General features: G+C 36.6%; 3 protein-coding genes across 3 annotated transcripts; 2 read left to right on the top strand and 1 right to left on the bottom strand.

Moving 5' to 3' along the window:
- Nucleotides 1–220: 220 nt before the first annotated feature.
- Nucleotides 221–2016, bottom strand: LOC149020761 (thiol protease SEN102-like). The gene is made up of 4 exons (XM_089146990.1): nucleotides 1542–2016; nucleotides 1171–1403; nucleotides 911–1051; nucleotides 221–773 (listed from the first exon to the last, which is right to left on the bottom strand). Exons 1-4 carry the CDS (start codon nucleotides 1990–1992, stop codon nucleotides 525–527), a joined length of 1074 nt encoding a protein of 357 aa, XP_089003116.1. The 5' UTR covers nucleotides 1993–2016; the 3' UTR covers nucleotides 221–524.
- A 4290-nt stretch (nucleotides 2017–6306) lies between these two features.
- Nucleotides 6307–7954, top strand: LOC149020760 (vignain-like). The gene is made up of 4 exons (XM_089146989.1): nucleotides 6307–6799; nucleotides 6881–7116; nucleotides 7201–7341; nucleotides 7469–7954. Exons 1-4 carry the CDS (start codon nucleotides 6349–6351, stop codon nucleotides 7730–7732), a joined length of 1092 nt encoding a protein of 363 aa, XP_089003115.1. The 5' UTR covers nucleotides 6307–6348; the 3' UTR covers nucleotides 7733–7954.
- A 1317-nt stretch (nucleotides 7955–9271) lies between these two features.
- Nucleotides 9272–10991, top strand: LOC149020759 (vignain-like). Its single transcript, XM_089146988.1, has 4 exons — nucleotides 9272–9766; nucleotides 9844–10082; nucleotides 10159–10299; nucleotides 10475–10991. The coding sequence occupies exons 1-4, from the start codon at nucleotides 9313–9315 to the stop codon at nucleotides 10739–10741; spliced, it is 1101 nt and encodes a 366-aa protein (XP_089003114.1). The 5' UTR covers nucleotides 9272–9312; the 3' UTR covers nucleotides 10742–10991.
- Nucleotides 10992–11207: the final 216 nt, after the last annotated feature.

The following is an 11207-nucleotide window of genomic DNA, read 5'->3' as shown; positions in this document are numbered from 1 at the left end:
TGGATAAGAATTATCATTCTTGCACTTTAAGGAATTTTATTTTCCACAGATAAGGACCTTCCCCCAAAATAAGTTTAACATGAGTTATCACAAGAAACGAATCTTACCAAAAAGTAAACTAAAGAGGGCACATCTCATTCTTTTGATAAATTGAATCTTACTATAAAAAAATAAAAAAATAAAAAAATCTACGTGGGTTCAAGTCAAGATTGCAGATGTATTAAGCACTCAAAATGATCCGATCCCTACCCATTGATTCTCATTCCATTGCATCTACTTAACATTTGAATGGAAATTTATTTCTTTCTCTCAAAAACATAAGAGATTGATTGCATTACAACGTAAGAAAACACTAATTAACTTTCAGAAAAGTTAATAGAAAAAACAAACAACGCACAACAAATTTGTTTATGTGAGACAATCTAAGCGTCTTGTAAGACCAAAGGGGTATCTAACATACGATGAGAGAAATTGCAATCAGAGAAGATATTGAAATATCTGATGCAAAATGTCTTCAATCCTCTTCAAAGTTCGTCCCTGAGCTCTGTGGTTTTTGCAGAATATTTGATGGGGTAAGATGCTTGCATTGCTAAACCACACAGTCCATGACTAGCCTTGATTCCACGTTCCATTCTAATGTAACCGTGCTCTCCCCAGTCTGCTCCCCAGGAGTTCCTGACGATCCAGTACTTGGTTCCATCAGCAGCAGCTCCGTATCCAACAATGGCCACTCCATGATCTAACTCTGTGCCGCAAGGTCCAGTGAATACTCCCTGTTCACCAATCATGGTAAGTATTGATGAGTTAATTAAAGAACCAATTAACTTGAATACCAATTCAGTTTGCCATTACTACAATTTGTATCTTCTTCATCTACTTATCTGGTTTTAGGTGATGGTCAATAACATACCTCTGAGTAAAACTGGAAGGGGTAACCACTGGCTTCAATGGCAATAGAAATAGGTTGATTTGCCACAGCTTTCATTAGGGCAGCCTCGTTGTTGGCTGGAACATCTTGATGTCCATCAATTGTTACCAGAAGACCATTCAACTGCAAAATAGCAAGTTAAATTTGAGACCCATCATTAGTTAATGGACTATTTATTAAATTCTGCAATTCATCTAGAATGCAAAGTAGAATTTTGATTATTTTGCAGACTATATATCTACCTTTGATTCATCACATGAACCATCTTTGGCTGTGTAGGGATAATTCTCCTCTGTGGTGAGTCCTCCATTGGATTTAATAAATTCAAATGCATAATCCATGAGTCCTCCATTACAACCTGAATTCTCGGTGCTACAGTCCACCAACTCCTGCTCAGATAGGGAAACAAGCTTCCCTGTCTTGATTTTGTTTATGCCCTCAACAGCAACAACAGTTGAAAAAGCCCAGCAACTTCCTATAAAAACAGCATAAGACCAAAATAATTATGGGTTGACTAATCTAGTAGTGCAAGAATTGCTTAATTAGGTATAAAATGTAATGGTTATGCACAAGAAAAGAAATAGTTAGGTACTTTGCAGTATCAAATGCTTACCACATTGGCCTTGGTTCTTGACAGGGTTGACAGCACCTTTGGTTCTCCAATCAATGGAAGTAGGGATGCTTTCGAAGTTTTCGTGGACAAAGCCATCAATGGCGCGAGAACGCCCTCGTAGCATGGCGTTGTGGCTCACTTTGGAGCCTGCATAGGTGGTTGTGAACTCTTTGTTGGTCATGTCTCCGAACTTGTTGAGCTTCAACTTGTAAGGGTGGTCCAACTTGTTGAATTCGTGAATGTACTTGACATTCTCCTTGAATACATTGAAGCGTGTTTGCTTCTCTGAAAGGTCTCGCGAAACGGTGTGATGACTCCTCCACTTCTCGTACAAGCTCCAAATGCTATCTTCCGTTTCAAGATCCTTCTCTGTGAAATCAATACACTGGACTAGACCCAAAAATAGAAAACATGATAGGGCAAACAAAACAAAAACCTTCTTCATCTCCATTGCTTAATTGATGTGGAACTTAGGCTTATTGAGGTTGGTTTATATAGAAAAATCACAAAGAGGAGAAACCTAACACTACCCTCATCATCTTCTCCTATCACAATCAATTATTGGAGGGCAAAGGAGGGAGAAGAGATCAATTGAATAATAGATTATCAGAAAGATCCTTTCTGGAGAACCCAAGTTACTAGTTTTCTTTAGTTTCTTCCATAATTCAAACACCCAAACAGTGCCAGCAATAACAACTTGTATTTTAAGCAACACTTCTATGGATAATGACGATCACCCAAAGTAGATCACGAGTTGGAAATAAAATGAAAATTTTTATAAGGTCAATGATTTAATCCTCATCTTCATCTGTCTTCTTGGGCACCTTTCATGCCTCCCAAACGGCACGAAGTTTCCAAGAATCTTGAAAGAGAAGTACAGAATCGAGATTGAATCTTGTTTTTATAAAAATCAATTGATGCAGACATGGAATCTTATAATATATAATCAATTGATGGTGAACATGATGTGTTTCAATTTGGGACAGTTTCCCACCTGGTCAAGTAAACATTTTAAAACATTTTTAAAAAAGTGATTATAGATTAAACCAACCATGAATCGATTCCATAATAAGTAAAGGCTTTTAGACCATTAGTTCCCACGTCTCTATTATTGAATTGGTTCTCACTATATAATATTTATTGAATCAGTCTCTTTTCACATTATACTTTGGATGGAAACCCTAATATCAATTAAGACTAATTCATCTTTTCTTTTCTTTTTTTTTTTTTGGTGGAAGTCTAATCCATCTTAGAACCTTTGATGAATTGAACCATCCATGAAGGTTTAAAATCACCCAATAATTTAGAAGTAACTTTTTAAAAAATAAATTTAAAAGCATTGGATCCAAGACGCATAAGATGGGTTAGTATCATTATCAACTGCGCCTAATTACTTTGGCCAAACTTGTCATAATATTCACTATCAAATATAAAATGAAAGCAATTTAGAAATAAAGTAGAATGCATTGCACCCACGATTAGTAATATGAACTCATTTAGTTGTTTACATTAGTCATAACTCTTGTCATGTTTGCAATTAAACTCTCCACCAATCTTCTTTTCATGGAATCCTTAGTGTTTTGTGACAGATTTGATCCATCCATAATAAATTCAAAGAATCTCTATAACTCAACCTAATTATTGTTTATTTTTTTCATGGCATCCTTTCTTTTCTTGTTTTTAGGTTTTGGGGGTTGGGAATTTTGAGTCCTTTGAAGAGTTGTTTGATATATTTTAGCATTTCACTTGGAATCATGACACGTGATATCTTTCATTATGTGTATGCTTAGACAGTAAATTACGGCTCCTATCGTGAAAAAAGTAGATTAAGACTTGATTAAGTTCCCACATGCATCTTTATACGGTAAAGAATACCATTTGGATTGGGATTACATCAGTCGAATTAGTTGCAATGACTCAGTAAATTAAGACTTGATTAAGTTCTCAATCCTCGTTGATTGATGACTCCGCCCTGTTTTAAACTAATTGGACCAACGTAAAGATCAAATTTACGTGAAATCCTTTCATATTGTATATCATAAACAAAAAATGAAATTTTACTTGATTGACAATGACCAATCCCTAAAATAAAATTGAATGATAATTTTGACAAGTTGGGTAAAAATTGTCCATAATCGACTTTGGAGTTCAGGATCAGAAAATTAAGAAGACAATTTTTAAAATTTTTTTTTTATGGACCATGAGATAATAAATATATAATTAAGAGTTGAATAAGTATTTTGTGATAATAATGTCCATCATGTGAGGTACCAATAGTTTTTTTAAGAAGCCAAATTAAATAAATGACGTGCAACCCATTCTCGCTAGTTAGTCGCTAATAAGAAAACAGAATTAACAAATTTAGATCCACCAGCATTAAATAGTTATTATTTATTTTAAATAATTGTGTTTAATTTATTAGTTAATCACAATTATTTTATTTAAACCTCTTGACCTTGGGAAGAAGTCAGGAAGAGACGTATGAGTTAGATCTGCATTAGTCTTTCTATATAACAAAATGAGTGAAGCTAAATTTATTAATTATTAATTATTGTTATAAAATAAAATTTTATTTGGGTGTATGTATCCTCTCGAAATCCAACTTATAAAATAAAATTTTATTTGGGTTGTATCTATCTTCTCGAAATACACCTCACCGACTATTTTTTATTTATTAAAACAGGCAATTAATTTAAGTAGGCATCCAAACTTGAGGAAAATTGAACTAATTGACAAGGTTTTGGTTCACATGTGATTTTTCAATTTTAATAAAAAAAAATTCTTTAGATTTTAAAAATAATAAAATAATTGTTTATTGACACCTCTATGCGTGTATGTAATTACATAAAATTTGTATTAAAAAAAGATTACTTAAAAATTGTTAACTTAATGCAAGGATTCAGATCTTTATTGTTCACCTAATTCTTACCATTGAAAAGCAACCTTGTGTCTGTCATTTTCATTTTTATTTTTATTTCAAAATGTGAAATTTAAGTTACTTCACCTAGGAATAAGCAGAGTTTTAAGGAAATTCTTCCCTAATCATTTTTTTTTCGATTATTTGTTTGATGAAATAAAATTGAGTGAATAAAAGAGTTTCAATCCTTTCTTTGGAGGGGTCTTTTCAATGAGTGTCTCATAAGATATAAAATTTAGCTAAATCTAATATTCTTATCATAAGATAAATCAGATAAGTGCCGTTGGATTAAATGTGACAGAATCCTATAACTTATTGAGAGATTCCTTCTAAGGAAAGAAACGAGAAAAAAATGTAATGTTTCATATGAAATCTAAAAAATTTAATTTGTTCGATGCATTAGGGGCCGGAGGGTGAAAACAAGTAGATTTCCTTATTTTCTCCCACCCTAAGCATTTTTCTAACATGCAAGCCTAAGAGTAGCTAGAATAGTTAGAAGATCTAATTGAAAATTGAGAAACTTTCAAATGAATATGGAATTTGAATTTCCTATATTGTCACAAGTGTATTATGCATGCATCTCGAAGTTCATCCTATTCTTGATGATATCCTGACCTTATGTTATTGTTTTAATAATTAAATATTATTCGTTCACTCATGTATCAAGGGAGCAAAAGCATGTTAGTAGTTAGCTTAGCTCTATCAGTGTTGTGTCTAACTATTTGGCCAAATTTCGTTCCGATCCATAGATTTTGGGTCTTACGCCCGCGGTCACGGTTTTTTTTTTTTTTTTTTTTTTTTTAAGGTCATGAGTATTCGTGACTAATAAAATGGTTTTACGTACAACCAAAACGAATATGGAATTTTTCAAAAGAAAATTAATCGACAGTCAGGAGAAACTCGACGAACTCTCGGAGTTCAATCATTCACCTGGAAATTGGGTTTTGATAGTTTAATGAATTGATATACATTTTTTTTGAATTTAATCCCAATATTATCAGTGACAAAATAGATTCATCGATCATTCACATATGACTCCATGATTATTTTTTTTCTGGTTGAAATGTTCATAGTGTAGCTCGCTTTAATGGTTACTGATTGGAGACACAGCTCCCAAGTCACAAGCGCAAAGACAGCCTAATCAATGCCGATGGATCTTTTATAATCAACACCAAACAAAGTCGAAAAAAGTCTGGGATGGAACTCCCCCTAGGCCCAATCTATGGAAATCGTGCAATGAAAAAACACACCAGATGTTACAGAACAAAGCAACCCACAGAGCCGCATCGAAGCGCGCGCCCCCGGGCGGCGGCCCCGTGCTGGCCGGTATCCCGCCCGCCCCGGGGCCCCGGGTTTTCGGTGGTTCTCCGGCGCGTTTCTTTCCTCCGGTGGGGGGGGGTTTCTTTTTTTTTTTTTTTTTTTTTTTGTGGGTTTGCCCCCGGTGGCAAACTCACAGTATTGATTGAACACAATGAAACGAACGTTCATCGAAGATTCCAGTCTGAAACAGACCACCCAGGGAGGGAGAAACGAAGATGTTACAGAGACAAAGCAAATACACAATTTTTGCTGGGTTATCTTTCGTGTTTCAAAAACTTAAAATAAAACACATACTGACATCAAAACAGTCACCCATCGGTGAGCTAGCTACTTTCAAAGAGAGAAAGCTGAGCAGGGAAGTTTATCTTGAGTGAGTGAATTATTTATTTCCTTCTAACTGGTCAAAATTATGAGCTCAGAATACGATATTTTCACTTGATTCCCTCCAATAATGAATTGTTAATGAAGCACTGGAGAAGGATTCGAGGAGGTTTCCCTCTTGTTTTTCTTCTATATAAACTAGCTTTAAGTGGATAAGTTTTCATAGCAACATTACAACAATTAACAGTGATGGAGAGTAAGATTGTTCTTGCTGTTACTGCTCTAGCTTTCTCCCTGCTGCTGGGCTTAGCCCAGAGCTTTGATTACCAAGAGAAAGAACTGGAGACTGAAGATGGTCTCTGGAGCATGTATGAGAGGTGGAGAAGTCATCATACCGTTTCCCGAGATGTCTCTGAGAAACAAAAGCGTTTCAATGTGTTCAAAGAGAATGTCAAGTACATTCATGAATTCAACAAGAATGACCACCCTTACAAGCTGAGCGTCAACAACTTTGCAGACATGACCAACTATGAGTTCAGGAGCACCTATGCAGGCTCAAAAGTGAGCCACCACACCATGCTGCGAGGGAAGTCTCGTGCCATTGATGGCTTCATGTATGAGAACGTCAGAAAGGTCCCTGCTTCCATTGATTGGAGGGCTAAAGGTGCTGTCAACCCTGTCAAGAACCAAGGCCAATGTGGTAAGCATTTGAATGTAATTATGGGTTGTTAATAACTTAGATCTTTTAATCAATGGATTTCATGTTATGTTTATGTTACAGGAAGTTGTTGGGCTTTTTCCACTGTTGTTGGTCTTGAGGGCATAAACCAAATCAAAACAGGGAAGCTTATCTCCCTATCAGAGCAAGAGCTGGTTGATTGCAGCAAGGGTGAGAATGAAGGGTGTAATGGAGGACTCATGGATTACGCATATGAGTTTGTTCAGAAAAATGGAGGCATCACCACAGAACAGAACTATCCCTACACAGCCAAAGATGGGATCTGTGATGAATCAAAGGTAGAGTTTTTAAGAAACCCACAAAAGAGATTCTAAACAAATTCAAGTAAGTCAATTAAATTCTCAAGTTTTCTGGTTTTGCAGAAGAATGGTCCTGTGGTGACAATTGATGGACATCAAGATGTGCCTGCTAATAATGAAGATGCCCTGATGAAAGCTGTAGCAAACCAACCTGTTACAGTTTCCATTGAAGCTAGTGGCAAAGCATTCCAGTTTTATTCAGAGGTGAGTAATTAATCCCAAAGACAGAGAGAAATGAACCTGTTTTGATTTTCAAATTAAGCTGGGTAGACATTGTTTGAAAATAACTTGATATGTAAATTGAAACTACCATGTTTGGTGATGAACACAGGGAGTATTCACTGGACCTTGCGGAACAGAGCTAGACCATGGAGTGGCAGCTGTTGGGTATGGAACGACTGTGGATGGCACCAAGTACTGGATCGTGAGGAACTCATGGGGACCCACCTGGGGAGAAAAAGGATACATTAGAATGCAGCGTGGAATCATAGCTAAAGAGGGTCTTTGTGGTATAGCCATGGAAGCTGTTTATCCCATCAAATACTCTTCTAAAGATGTTTCAGAGCCAGAAGCACCTCTCAAGGACGAACTCTAAGGAGTCATGACGACTGAGCCAAACTCAACTTATCTGTTTACTATCAAAGAAAAAAGACTCATCTGTTTGTTTATTGCTTCATGATTTCAGTTCTAGGGCATGTAGTGTGGCTTAGGTTGTAAAACTATTTGCTGTTAGTTACCTAAAATCAGAAAAATGGTATTCTAGGGTGTTTCTGAGATGAGTAAATAAGAATAAATTACATTTACATACCCCTGTGTTTGCAAATAATTTGGTCAAGTGACACTCAGTGTTCTGAATTATCAAATGCCCAACAATCGCTTTATTACAAACGCTAGAAGGATATCAAACTATAGAGGTGAAGAGTGACCAGTCAACAATGGAGATACATTTTTTGATTTTTCCAACACTTACCCTAATTTAAAAGGGTTAATTTCTAACGTTAAAACTAACAATATGGCATAGGGGACCATTCGTGATTAAACAGTTCTAGAACATGGCTAAACGAAGATTTGTCACCCAATAAAAGGTGAGGGAGACTTGTTTAGTGTTATACTTTTTAAGGATAATTACTATATTGCCCTCTGGGACCGTGAAATACTCACTTAGTTCCTTATTAGTTAATCAAATCTTTAACTTTTTTTTTAATATTACTATTAAAACCCCAAATTCCCCTCACTTAAAGGCGTGCTTAATTTGTCTTAATTTACCCTCAATTACTAAATCATCAATGGCCCAAAACGTGGGTTGGTTTGTGGTAATGCTTGGGTAAGCCCAAGTCCAGCTCATTAACTTAAATTACCGACCGATCAGTCTCAAGTGAGCTAAAGCCTAAGAAAAGCCCATGGCAGTTGGCCTGAGAAGAAAACCCATCTGAAATGCCTCAAGATAAACCAAAATGTCACGTCTTACCTATGACATACCTACAAACACTGATTCAAAGGATGTCATGAGGTTGTTATTCGATTCTGTTTCAATTGGATTTAGAACTGTAGAAGCACTTATTAAACGAAACGGTTCAAATATCCCAAACGAAAATCAATTAACAAATGGTTTTTCAATGATTTCAGTCGGATTGAATTAATTTACAAGGTTTATCAGTTCTAATTGGTTTATTATTTTTAATTGCATCATTAATGTATCTGCTTCAAATGAATTTAATCGATTCAAAATTAAACCGAATCATTTATTTAAACAATTAATTTGGTTTTGAATTGTCAAATGGGCTCAACGATAGGCTTCGGTGAGTTGCACTCCCCTGTTTCAATGTCAACAGAAGTGGCAATTAAGGATCTATTTCGACCTTTTTCTGATATTCCTCTTTTCTGTGTTAACTCATTTGCCTTTGAGTGCAACGGTTGTTGATCCCAAACTTGAAAGCCTGGTTTATCTTGATTCTGGAAAACAAATCATATCGGTCGGTAGTCCTTAATATTCATTGGCGTGAACGAGAAATTGCAGAGATCTCTATGTAAACTACATATCTAACGGTTCATAACTTCCATCTCCAATAATAAATTGTTTACGGAGCAAGATCCAAGAGGCTTCCATCTTGTCTTTCTTCAATATAAACAGGCTATATGAGTTTTTAGTTTCCACCAAAACATCAAACTTAACCAATGGAGATAGAGAAGAACGTGTTCGTTGTTTTTGCTCTGTTGTTTGCTCTGCTTCTGGGTTTAGCCCAGAGCTTCGATTTTCAAGAGAAGGATTTGGTGAATGAAGACAGTCTCTGGAACCTGTACGAAAGGTGGAGGACTCATCACACTGTTTCTCGAGACATCTCTGAGAAGCAAAAACGTTTCAACGTCTTCAAAGAAAACGTTAGGTACATTCATGAATTCAACAAGAAGGGTCACCCTTATAAGTTGAAGCTCAACAAATATGCAGACATGACCAACCAAGAGTTCAGGAGCAACTATGCTGGCTCCAAAGTGAAGCACCACGCCATGATGCGAGGGCCTCCAAGTGGGTCTGGTAGCTTCATGTATGAGAAGTTCAAAGACGCTCCTTCTTCTGTGGATTGGAGGGATCAAGGTGCTGTTACCTCTGTCAAGAACCAAGGAAAATGTGGTAAGAACATTGAAGATGTCCAACTAGATAAAATGTTTAATCCCAGAAGGTGATCTATTTTGATGTTTATGTTGCAGGAAGTTGCTGGGCTTTTTCAACTGTTGTTGCTGTTGAGGGCATAAACCAAATCAAAACCCAGAACCTGGTGTCCTTGTCTGAGCAGCAGCTCGTGGATTGTGACACAGGCGATCAGGACAACGGTTGTAATGGAGGACTCATGGAATATGCATTCGAGTACATCAAGAACAATGGAGGGATCACTACAGAGGACAGTTATCCCTACAAAGCCCAAAGTGGGACATGTGATGTATCTAAGGTATAGTCTAGTGTCTTTATCTCTTCATGATTAGATTCTTAGGAATGTTTGAGATTAAAGTACCTTGAAATTTTAGGTGAATGGTCCTCTGGTGACAATTGATGGACATGAGAATGTACCTGCTAGCGATGAGAATGCCCTGATGCTAGCAGTTGCAAATCAACCTGTATCAGTTGCCATTGAAGCAAGTGGGAATGCGTTCCAGTTCTATTCAGAGGTAAGCAACTAATTCCATCCAAAACTAAAGCAGAAAACAGAGGATCTGGTATTTTGTTTTCCTTCTCAATTAAAGAATGTGATGTAGTCCTACCAATTAGGAATTAGTTTTAAATCAGTAAGTCATTCAAAAATCAAGAAATGTCTAGACTGAGCTAACTCATTGATGAAATTAGGGAGTGTTCACTGGACCTTGTGGAACAGAACTAGATCATGGAGTAGCAATTGTTGGCTATGGAGCAACTGATGATGGTACCAAGTATTGGATCGTGAGGAACTCATGGGGACCTGAATGGGGAGAGCAAGGTTACATTAGAATGCAACGCGACGTACCAGCCAAAGACGGACTCTGTGGCATAGCCATGGAGGCGTGTTATCCCATCAAAAACTCTTCTGATCAGCAACTTCAAGAACCAGAGTCACCTCTCAAGGACGAACTCTGAGATGTGAGCTCTAAGTATATGATTTCACTCCTTACCGGTGTACTCTTTTAAGATTCCAGAGAATGTCCTTCGACTAGAAAAATCAGTTTATAACAACAAAAACACCTTCTTAGTTCTATTATCAAGAGCAATAGGAAACAACACTGCTTTAGCTATTGAAAAAGTACTCGACAATGCCAATACTCCAAAGGAGGATTTGAAATACGAATCCAAACTATTTAGTCGATGGTTGGGCTATGTTCACGTTAAAATCCAGCCTTTAACATTGAAACTATACCACTTGTGAAGCAATCCGAGAAGGCTATGTCTCTATACTTGGAACATATCCTTGTCATAACCAAATTGGAAAATAACAAAAGCCCTACCAATGGAGTGCAAACTCATCTGATCATCTAATTTCCAACTAAGAAAGCCTTTACCACAAGATATGGAGGGGAATTTAAGAAAGAGAAAAGAGACATAAATC

This window comes from Hakea prostrata, chromosome 3, assembly GCF_041222555.1.
Source record: "Hakea prostrata isolate BN-2017 chromosome 3, UWA_Hpros_2, whole genome shotgun sequence".
Classification (NCBI taxonomy): domain Eukaryota; kingdom Viridiplantae; phylum Streptophyta; class Magnoliopsida; order Proteales; family Proteaceae; genus Hakea; species Hakea prostrata.
The sequence above is the reverse complement of the archived record's forward strand: the minus strand, read 5'-3'. Positions and strand labels throughout refer to the sequence as shown.

Coding starts and splice junctions, on each gene's coding strand:
- LOC149020761 (XM_089146990.1), bottom strand. CDS start 1,992: ATGGAGATGAAGAAGGTTTTTGTTTTGTTTGCCCTATCATGTTTTCTA. Junction 1,052..1,170: donor GTTCATGTGATGAATCAAAG/GTAGATATATAG, acceptor GCTATTTTGCAG/TTGAATGGTCTTCTGGTAAC. Junction 774..910: donor CCTTCCAGTTTTACTCAGAG/GTATGTTATTGA, acceptor ATTGGTGAACAG/GGAGTATTCACTGGACCTTG.
- LOC149020760 (XM_089146989.1), top strand. CDS start 6,349: ATGGAGAGTAAGATTGTTCTTGCTGTTACTGCTCTAGCTTTCTCCCTG. Junction 6,800..6,880: donor CAAGAACCAAGGCCAATGTG/GTAAGCATTTGA, acceptor TTTATGTTACAG/GAAGTTGTTGGGCTTTTTCC. Junction 7,342..7,468: donor CATTCCAGTTTTATTCAGAG/GTGAGTAATTAA, acceptor TGATGAACACAG/GGAGTATTCACTGGACCTTG.
- LOC149020759 (XM_089146988.1), top strand. CDS start 9,313: ATGGAGATAGAGAAGAACGTGTTCGTTGTTTTTGCTCTGTTGTTTGCT. Junction 9,767..9,843: donor CAAGAACCAAGGAAAATGTG/GTAAGAACATTG, acceptor TTTATGTTGCAG/GAAGTTGCTGGGCTTTTTCA. Junction 10,083..10,158: donor GGACATGTGATGTATCTAAG/GTATAGTCTAGT, acceptor TTGAAATTTTAG/GTGAATGGTCCTCTGGTGAC.